Source organism: Onychostruthus taczanowskii, unplaced genomic scaffold (assembly GCF_017590055.1).
Source record: "Onychostruthus taczanowskii isolate IOZ18803 unplaced genomic scaffold, ASM1759005v1 scaffold28, whole genome shotgun sequence".
Classification (NCBI taxonomy): domain Eukaryota; kingdom Metazoa; phylum Chordata; class Aves; order Passeriformes; family Passeridae; genus Onychostruthus; species Onychostruthus taczanowskii.
Window position 1 is genome coordinate 4,373,477 of NW_024500128.1, and position 10,817 is coordinate 4,384,293.

The 10,817-nt window shown below is 41.8% G+C and overlaps 1 protein-coding gene across 1 annotated transcript; it reads left to right on the forward strand.

The window, feature by feature from the left end:
- Nucleotides 1-6,531: 6,531 nt before the first annotated feature.
- XCR1 (X-C motif chemokine receptor 1) lies at nucleotides 6,532-8,124 on the forward strand. The gene is made up of 2 exons (XM_041407926.1): nucleotides 6,532-6,590; nucleotides 7,074-8,124. The coding sequence occupies exon 2, from the start codon at nucleotides 7,120-7,122 to the stop codon at nucleotides 8,122-8,124; it is 1,005 nt and encodes a 334-aa protein (XP_041263860.1). The 5' UTR covers nucleotides 6,532-6,590; nucleotides 7,074-7,119.
- The last annotated feature ends 2,693 nt before the right edge of the window (nucleotides 8,125-10,817 follow it).

Consider the following 10,817-nt stretch of genomic DNA (forward strand, 5'->3'; position numbering starts at 1 on the left):
TTGCATGTCAAGGAGCCATCCAGGACAGGGCAGGGAGTAGCTGAGTAAAAGTGGGGTGAATAAGGCAAGACCAAACTCTCTGATGTTCTGCAAAGCATAAGAGATGTCATGAAGGGAAAGCAAAAAAAAAAAAAAAAAATTGTTAGAAAGTGCTGGAAAGCCAAATGAATCCTGGGCTGCATCAAAAGGAGTGTGTCCAGCAGGTCAAAAAAGGTGATTCTGTTCCTCTGCTCTGCTCTTGTGATGCCCCACCTAGTGTGCTGAGTACAGTTCTTGTGTCCCTGAAAAAAGAAGGACATGGAAATGTTGGAACAAGTCCAGATGAGGCCACAAAATTGATAAGGAGACTGGAGTACCTGCTCCAGGAAGACAGGCTGAGAAAATTGGGGCTGTTCAGCCTGGAGAAGAGAAGGTTGTGTGGAGTCCTCATAGCAGCCTTCCAGTATCTGCTGGGGGCCTACAGGGAAACCAGAGAGGGACTCTTCATCGGGAACTGCAGTGATGGGAGAGGGAGTACAATGGAGACAAATTGAAAGAGGGGAAATTTAGGTTAGATATTGGGAAGAAAATTTTTACTCTGAGAGGGATGAGACACTGGCACAGGTTGCCCAGGGATGTTGTGGATGCCCCAATCCTGGCAGTGTTCAAAGCCAGGTTGGATAGGGCATTGAGCAACCTGGTCTAGTGGGAAGTGTCCCTGCCTGAGGCAGGAGGGTTGGGACTAGATGATCTTTAAGGTCCCTTCCTACCCCTTAACATTCTATGATTCTGTATTGTTTGCTTCCTTACACTATGCCCAGCCTTTCACTTTGTGCAAGCCTGACTCAGAGGGTAGGATTTTCTCTCTTTTCTTTCTCCATTAGGCTAAAGCCTTGCAAGTCCCTGGGACTTCAGCATCAGAATGGCTTCATGACTGGGAATGGTGTAATATGAGTGAGCCCATTTAATACTCAACAAAAACAGGTTGTGCCTGCACTGCCAGGGACAAGGACAGACTCTGTGACAAAGCTGGGCTTCTTGCAGCAACACTGCTCATCCATCTCCCCAGAAAATACACCTCCCTCTGCCTGCACGCACAGATGCTGAGGCTGCCCCCCCATCATCTCTCCCCAGACCACATCCTAAGCCTGCAGTCAGGAGCATCAGGAGCAGGGCATACTGGTCACTCAGTGGCTGTCAGCACAGTTTCCATCTGTTTCAGCATCATTCCTGCAGCACTGGGCCCAGCAGGAACACTGGAAATCCCACCCAAAATGTTGTACACAAATTCTTTAGACATATGGCTTATAATCCTCTTGGGAAAAAAAAAATCGGTAATACAGATTAAATACACCAGTAGAATGGAATTTTGTGGAAAAATACAACCCTACAGTTCATATGGTCTCTGAGGCATAAAAACGAGTTCATGAACTTTGTGTAGAGGCTTGAATTTTGCTAAGCTTTAGAGAAAGACATGAGGTTATTTCTCCCAAAACTGTGATGTGCTCCTTTGTCTTAATAATCATCTTTGTTTTTTGTCTATAAGAATCTCTGAGGGAATAGAGTCAGCTTCTTTACACACATTTTACTTAACAGAGTCCTTATTCAGGTCTAAGATTGCTATTTAAATATAGTGCAGTGGCTGGTGAGATCTCTCAGGGACAGCCCCATCTTCCAGTATATTGTCAGGAGGGTATGTGTACATCTGCACACAGAGACAGGGAGGGATCAACATTTTGCTGGCAGCAGAAACCTGCAGATATGTTCTGCTTTAGCAAGAAAAATAAGAAGTGGTTTTGCTTGGTTTCAACTGCCAAAAAACACAGCTACTAAGAAACAAAGTGATGCTCTTTTTCATGGGCAAATAATGGAGCATTTATGTTCTCTATGGAGCAGATGGGAAAGTGATATCCCATGTCACTGCTGCCTGGCAAAGAGAAATGGGCTGGTGTTCTGGGCCTGGCAGGAGTGTTGCTATTAAGAAAAATCAGAATCACATGTCAGACACAGAGATCAATACACGCTCTTTGCTTGCAAGAAGTGCATTTAAACTTGCACTCGTCTACACTGTAGAAACAAATTGACAATTTCTCCACTCAAAAAAACTCAAAAAGCTCTTGTTTTCTGTTTCCTCACAGCCAACTATTACCAAAAGGACTATTTGTTATAATCCTGCAGAACTGCTTACTCATCCCATCCCTGCACGAACTACCAGGATAACTATAGCCAAACCCTGCCTGGCTGCAAGCAGGGAGAGGTGCTCTCATTTGCACCATCCCACAAAAAATAAGGGGCTGGATTTCTCCTTGCCCTTGCCCTGGGGACAGTAGAGAATACCCAGAGCTACAATCCTGCTGGCACAAAGCCTGTTGCAGGAAACCACAGGCAGGATACCAACCACCTCCACTTCCACACAAACCTCTTTGGCCAAGGTTGCTCCTGCCTGTGCTCTGTTGGACAGCTGCTGCCCAGCTGCTGCCCAGCTGCCGGCACCACGTCCTTTCTGACCAGCCTTAGCACAATACAACAAATTTGCTAATGGTGGACTGAATCCCCTCACCCAGATCATGAATAAAGATATTAAATAGCACTGGGTCCAGCACGGCTCCCTGGGGGACACCAGTAGTGGCTGGATGTGGCACCATTCACCGTGACTCTCTGGGCTCGGCCATCCAGCCAGTTCTTAACCCAGCAAAGGCTGCACCTGTCCAAGCTGTGGGCTGCCAACTTAGTATGGAAATTTGAACTCAAGTGTGTTTTTCAGGATGGGTTCCAGAGTCTTCATTTGGGATGTTTCTGCTTCCATATATTGTGGTTATCACAGGGCTGATGGTCAGGACTGAGAGGCAGAGCTCAGGGGGAATATGAGGCCACCAAAATTCTGGGCTCACTGTGAGTGTTGTACCTGCCTTGTGAAACCCATGGGGCAAAAGTGGGAGCATTGGTCTCAGAAAATGATTCCTACCCAACAGAACATTTTGCTTTAAAAGTAGGGTAAGAGATTCCTTGATGAGATGGATTTCTTGAGGCTTTGCAAAACTGAATTGGACAAGGGAATTCCTACTGACTTTTCATTTTACTTTGATCTTTTGCTTTATCCATGTCCTGGAAGAGTTTGTTACCATGTGCAAATTTCCTCTAAGGCAGACAAAAAGTTCATCTACCAGCATAGACCACATTGTCAGGAATACCCTAGTGTTTTGGACCAAGTCTACCTGCCAGTCATGACTTCCAGGACTTTCCTGTCCATCTCCCACATGTGACTTCGAGGCTGTGCTCCAAGACACAGATACCAGTCATAGTTAGGGAAGGAGAAATGTTATTTATTGTGTTTTAATTTCCTTAAATTAAATGCCTGCTCCATAAACCTATTTGAAAAACTAAAGCCTTTTCTTGCCAGAAAAGGTCACATTTGGGATTTTTTTCTTCTTATCTCAGTCTGGAACAAGAGATTGGCTAGGGAAGCAGCTACCAGATAAATTTAGTTTAGGGGAACAGAAAATTATTTTATGTGTCAATGCTTGTTGCCTTTGTGAGCCAGTCTGCAAAAACATCTGATTTTTTTTTCATTTTTTCCCCCTGAGAAACATGGAGAACAAGCGGTGAAGTCCAGAGGCTTTTTGAATAAGGTAAATTAAAAAATGCCATCAGTGCATGCCTTATGGTAGGGGGCTTCTCTCTACTGCACTCCCCTTGACTTTTCCAGTTAAGACGAGATTAACCTCAGCTTGTCTGTGTAAATGCCAGGAATCTTCTTAAAGGGGTCTGTCTCAGCTGCCTCTGCCTGGGGAGGAGACTGGTAGAGTACAGAGTGGGGGCTGATGTGGCTCCTGCCAGTGGCTCTCTCTCCCTCCACTGACTGCAAAGTGAGCAGACAACTCCTCCCTGCCACTCATTCAAATGCTCAGTTTGAAAATGAAATAAACTGATGAATAATATGTAACTTCATCTGACAGAAGTCAAACTGAATTTTCAGAGAAAAAGAAAATTGAACTGGATGTCACTCATAGTATCATTTCCCCATTTCTGTATTAGAATTTTTAATATGATGCTCCAAGACAAAGCACAGCCCTGCTAGAAAATGAAGGCTTCTGGAGAAGCAGTTTTTGTGGACAAAAGTGAAATGAATGTTGAATGCTTTGCTGAGTGCTCTTCAGAAGGGCAGGAATGACTTTAAACTGTATGATGTGTTTCTCTATTACTATTTGTCCTGACAACTGAAATTAAGGTAATTTCCATCTTTCAACCAACTTCTACTCTCACTTGTGCCATTATATATACATTGAAAACTGTTGCATTATTTGTTTTCTTGTGTGACACTGACATATTTTTTACCTGTTGATCCAATCACATAATTTTTATCTCCTCTGCATATATATTAACTGAAAATCCATACACAGCTTTTCTTACTTGTAGAGTTGAAATGGGGAAGATAAAATACAGTAGAACAAAAATACAGGTTTTGATTTAAGGGGTTTTGAGATAAAAAGAAAAATATCTAAGTGCCTTAGGTTCCTGCAAGATTCTCTTTACCATCACTGACCTGATGGAGGGCTTTCTCAGCTGGTAGAAACATAATATCAGAACATATAATCCTGATCAACCATCCACAAGGTCTGATGCTTTGTAGGCTGGAGCTTCCATCTGTAATTCCATGCAGTCTGCACCAGGTAAGATGGCATAAGATGAATGAACTTGTTTTGTGAAATGTGGCATTATCCAAGAGCTAACTTTGCAGCATTAAAAATCAACCAGGAACAAGCTACCTCACAGAAGCATTTTCCCAAATTCTCTGGAAATGCTGGGCACAAAATCACAGAGAGGACTCCTGTCCTCATGTAACCAAGCATTCCTCTGGCTCCTCCCAAAGTGCAAGACCATTTGGGTCAGGTGGGTAAGATGCCATGGCATAAGGGAATTTGGAGACAGAAATAGCAAGAGTTACTAACAGAATTTCCAATCACAGCTGTCTGCCATCATGAATCAAGTGCCTGCACACTCAGCATCAGTGTCCTTGGGGAAGATGGAGAAAAATAGAGACTTTTTGGACTGCAGAAACAATTTACCATCTCCTATCATTTGAACTGTGAAGAAAATAGATGTGTTGGTACACTTCTTTATTTTGGCAGTTAACTGTTATCTGATGTAATCTCAAAACACCTTTGTAAAATGGTGCTTTCTGCCTTGCAAGTATTGCTTAGCTCCTGACAGCAAGCAGGAGGGTGAGCAAAGCTCCCCAGCAGATACCTGCTCTCTAACCACTGCCTACCCTGCAGCAAGGGTGTGAAGAACAGAATGGCATGATGTGATGAGGGACAGGGCATGTGCAGGTCAGAACACTTCCCAGACAGAGGCAGCGATCAGGGCCAAGATCTTTGTGAGAAGGTTCCTGTATCAGAGGCCAGCAGCAATTGTGGCAGAGATCAGGAGCAGCCCAAGAGCAGTCCTGCTGGCTCTAAAGCTCCTGGCCTGTGGGCAGACCTGCCATGGGACTTGCTGTCACCGAGTGGTCAGCACAAAAGGAGAGAGTAAGTGGTGAAGACACAGGTTAGGACTGTCCTCTCATCCCTGGAGAACCTTGATTTTTCACAAAGAGGCTTCTCTGCTTCCTTAGGAAGGAAGGAACTGCTTAGGAGCAGCATACCCCAGCCTGAGCTGAAATAGGACACAACGATGGTCAGGACCTCAATCTAAACTATTCATTGCTGAAATGTTGTCTGTACTATCATGTAAAAGCTACTGCCTTTGCAAGGACTTACCCTGCATACCTGAAAATTTCAGCGTTGTACAAACTGAGGGCTACAAATATCTTTCCAGTTAGAGCTGTGACTCTGGTGGTAAATGTTCCAGGGCCACTTGCTGTCACAGTACTGAATCCTACACATCCCTTGCCTCCAAAACTTGCTGATCATAACCCACTGGATAGATGGTCCCTGTCCTGTGCTGCCTGTGTCATGTTCTGGCTGACCTGAACCACCTACCCCCATGGATGGCGTTAAGTTCTGGCAGCCAGGAGTGCTCACTGACATGCTTTCCTAGTGTAGACATAGCTCTCCTATCCTCCAAAGGCAGCATGTCTTTGTCTGGCTATAGAAGACAGAATCTTCCTTCACTGATTAAAAAAGGAAAATGTCACCAGCACAATTTTGGCCTGAGCTGTGGGGTTTCTTTGTACTTTGAAGGAACTTGGTGGCAGGTCTCTCTCTGGCTTCAGTCAAAGCAAGATCAAAACATGGTGTTGCAGATAAGCCTTCTTCTAGGATAAAGTGAATTTAGACTTTAAACCATTGGTCAAAGGCATTACTGATTTTTCTGTGCCTATTTTTAAGCTAATTTGCATAAAGAAAACTCTGACTTAATTGTATGCCATCTTCCCATTAACTTTTGATCCTGTTGGCCAGTTTCAACTCACCATCCACCTGGGATTAAATTCCTGCCTGCATGCAGACGGAGAGGCAGCACTATCAGAAAAGTACTGTGATGTGATCTCTGCCCCTGTTGCATCCCTGAGAATCATCAGGCCACAGAGGTGCACAGAGCACCCAGCATGATGATGCTTCTGCCACAGCTTTGAGATGTTTAGATATCAACAAACCTCAAGATAAAAATCTGTAAGAAACCTGACTTTTCCTGCTCTTAGTGCTTACAGTTTTTGCTACTGGTACAGATCAGCTTTTTAAGTTTATGCACTGCAGAACTTCAGTGCCCAAGAATCATCTATACAGTGAAGTGCTTAGGAGTTGGATACCACTCCAGAAAACTGAAAAAACACTAGCATATTTGAAAGTCTTGGCACCTGAGACATTTACATCAAAAAAACAATGCACATTCATATAGTAGAAATTCAGCAATTGAAAGTTGTCACCAAACATTTTGGTTCAGAAACTGAATTTCTGACTTACGTATTTGAGTGTTTTGCAGTAAGTCTTTGGTATCTACCTGTTCATGTTCTAGTCATAAGAAGAAATGAGTCCTTTGTCTCCCCAAATTGCTAGTTTCACTGCTGCTTTTTCTGTCTTAAAACAGAAGCCTCCACAGTGGGAGTTTAATTATTGAGTTGATTTTCACAAAAGATTTCACTTGATTTGTTGCAGTCCTTTGAAGTAGCTGCTGGAGAACAGCACAAGATTTGCCAGAAAAATGGATGAAGACTATTATTTAGATGATAATTCCTCATATGAATACCCTCATGAAACGAACGTCTGCGAAATGGGTGACTATTTCACATTTAACATCTATCTCACTGCTGTTCTCTACATTCTCGTATTTTTCCTCAGTCTGCTAGGAAACACTTTGGTGTTATGGATCCTATTGAAATATGAAAACCTTACATCTTTAACAAACATCTTCATCATGAATCTCTGTATCTCTGATTTAGTCTTCTCCTGCATGCTGCCTTTTTGGGTAGTGGACCAGTCCTTTGGATGGATTTTTGGTGAGTTCCTTTGCAAAGCATCAAATGCTATTTTCTCCATTGGCTACTACAGCGGTGTTTTCTTTTTGACTCTCATGACTATCCTGAGGTACTTGTTTGTAGTGAACCCCCTTTCAACTCTGAGATCCCAGACACAGTGCTGTGGTGTTCTGGTGTCCTTGGCTGTTTGGACTGTTAGCATCTTAATTGTGGTTCCTGAGGTGATTCACACCACAGTGCAAGAAGACTTGGAAGACCACAGGTTCTGTGATTATGCCGATGGGAACTGGAAAAAGGTGGACATTTATGTGAGAAATGTACTCTTCCTGTTTTCCTTTGGAGTCATCATATTCTGTTACTTCAAGATACTCATAATCCTGCTAAGAGCAAGATCTCGCAGAAAGCACAGAACTGTGAGACTCATCCTCATTATTGTGGTGGCTTTTTTCCTGTGCTGGGCACCCTACAACATCCTCAGCTTCCTGACTACTTTACCACCACCTACTTGTCAGTATGTGAAAGATTCCAACCTTGCCTTTCACATCAGCCGTAAAATTGCTTTCTCCCACTGCTGCCTCAACCCTGTGCTCTATGTATTTGTTGGAGTCAAGTTCAAGAGGCATTTGGCACAGTTATGCAGTCTGTGTTTACACTGCAGCAATGGTCAACCTCCCAGCCCCAGCATCGGCTATGAAGGCAAATTCCAGAATGAAGGGATATCCCTCTACTGAAGCAAGACCTAACTATTAGAGATTAATCCTGAATGAACTTTCAGACTTTGTATGCTATGGATAGCCTCTAATTCTTAGAGGCAATTCCCTGAGAAAGACACACAAATTTCCTCTTTGCAAACATGATGTGTATGGAAGATAACAAAATGTATTTGCAGTGGGATGAAGAGATGAGAATGCCAAGAAATTACTTTACTGGCCTGAAAGTCTTAAGTTCACAATTTTTTGAACAGTGAGATGGATTTTCTCTCACTTATACTCTCTTTTGAAATTAAAGAAAATGCTTTTTTCTTTGGGCATTAAAACATAGGTTTTAGCATAAAAGTTGTTGCATATCTTTTTCTTACCTGACTTAAAATACTTGGATTTTATATAGCAATAGACACATAGGTATTTTTGTAAATTTTAATGCCTTTCAATGTTTTTCAGTTTACTCATTGGCCTTTTTTTTTTTTTGGGGGGGGGGTGATATCTCTGGATTAACTGTTCTGACAATAGCTGCAATGCCTTACAGTTTCTGAGGTTCTCAGGGCAAATGTTATTTTATCTTTCGATAGATGAATATATATAAAACTGGATTTGTGTAAAAGTAGTCTTTTGGGTCTGAAATGGAAACTTTAGGAGAGCCCTAGAAGGAACACAGATGCTAAACAGATACATCACTAGGATATCAGTTTTCCTTCTGTTACTGCTCTTTGCCACAGGATTCTTCCAGACTTTGAATATAATTTCAGATGACTGCAGCAGATCTATAGCTTATCTCCTGAACAGAGCGGGAGCCTATTTGCCTCTAATTGCTCTTTTCCCTCCTTTTCTCCCTTTGCCATGGTGCTGAGAACACTTAAACTTATAAATAGGTTATAGTGCAAGAACAAATGGCTTTTAAAATAGCAGGAAAAAAATGGCTTGCTTTATTTGTAAAATTGATGTTTGGGGTTTTCTTTTGGGTTGGTTTTTTTTAAGATAAACTGACACCCTTCTTCACTCTAGGTCAATAGGTATTTTTAACCCCAGGCAGTGTAACATATAGTACCTACTCCGGTGTAGCTGAATGACAAAGTCCCTACAAAGCAGGATATTTAATTTCCCAGCATTTATATAGAAAGCCAAAGTGGTTTTGCAGTGGCACCAAGCAATTGTTTACCAATGGTTCTAAGCCACAATTTGGCTTTTCAGGCGTCTGTCTTAAAATGTCTATGCTGTTTCTACACTATTTCATTTGACCTCCAAAGATTATCTGGAGCAGACAACAGATTCTTTACAGCTGCTCTGTAGTTTACAAAAAGGGGAAACTCAGACAGGCCCATAATACAATATCCTATTTCTGATTATACCCAGAAGCAAGAGTACCTAAGGAAAAGCATAAGAATGGGGTGAACATACATGACACAGACCCATACAGTCTTCCTAGGGCTTGTACATAGTTTTTAATTTGCGCTTTGGTTTAGTTGCCAGAATAAAGTGTTCACATCATGTCCCTTCCCATCAAATGCACCCTTCTGAACAGATCAGTCCTGGTACCTCACTTACTACAGCAACTGCCTATAATATAAAAAATTTAAAAAGGGGACTCATTAATTCCACAGGGTTCCAATTCACTTGTGTTCAAACAAACCATGGAAAGATAGATGTTGTCATTTTTTTGGCTGTGGTGGAGACCAGCCTTTGGCTATTGCTTCCTGACAAGAAACATTTGAAATGAATGTGGCTTCAAGAGACTTTGGGCTGGGGACTGAATACTGTCAATTATTGAATTATTGAATTGAATTATTCAATATTATTGAATTATTAAATAACTTATTGAAGTTTAAATTAGTCCAATTTCTTCTATTCTGGCAAGCCAGGACCACTTAATTGTTACCAGCAAATCTCCACAAGAGTAACATTCTGTGACCATGAGTACCAAGAAGGTCTCATGCACCTACATAATTTCAACAAGCTGTCATTCAACTCATTGTCCTAGAGCCACATGACTGTGAAATAATTACTGTTAATATATTTTACATCTGTCTAAAACAAAGCTGAGAATTACAATAGAAGCACAAGGTCTGAAATGATCCTGCTCTGCCCAGGTTTTAGCAAATTATTTAAATCTGTTTGTGACTTCAGCATATTTTGTTATTTTATTACAGTGTATCTGAGTATGTAAAAATAATTTTTGATATTACCCAACTGTATTGCTGCCATAACCAAAGTAACTCAGAATGTAGATATGCTGCCTCCTAATATTATGAAGTAGTATCAATAAACATTCAGAAATCCAATGGAATTCTACCCTGTGACTATTGTTCTCAGCCTCTGATAACCACCTATTAAGGTATTTTCAATTGAAGAAGTAATTGTGAATTGTCATAGGTTAATTTAGCATGGAAGAGAATTCTGGAGGTGATCCACTACTCCATGTTGCTCACAGAAGTTTTATCTACCTGATCAGACAAGGTCACTCAGGGTTTTATCTGGTCAAACTGATACTCTGCAAGAACAGGGGCTCCATAATTCCTCTGAATCCTTGTTACAATGCTTAGTAACTCTTATGGTGGATGTTTTTGCTTCCACACAAACAAAAATTCTTTTGCTGCATCCTGGCGATATTGCTTTTTCCTTGCCTTCTCCATGTCTTCACATTAGAGAATGGAAAAGAGCCATCAGATCTCCCCTAAATCTTGTTTTTTCCTGGGGCTAAACATATCCCA

Bases quoted from the DNA above. Each gene is read 5' to 3' on its own strand.
- XCR1 (XM_041407926.1), top strand. From the start codon at position 7,120: ATGGATGAAGACTATTATTTAGATGATAATTCCTCATATGAATACCCT.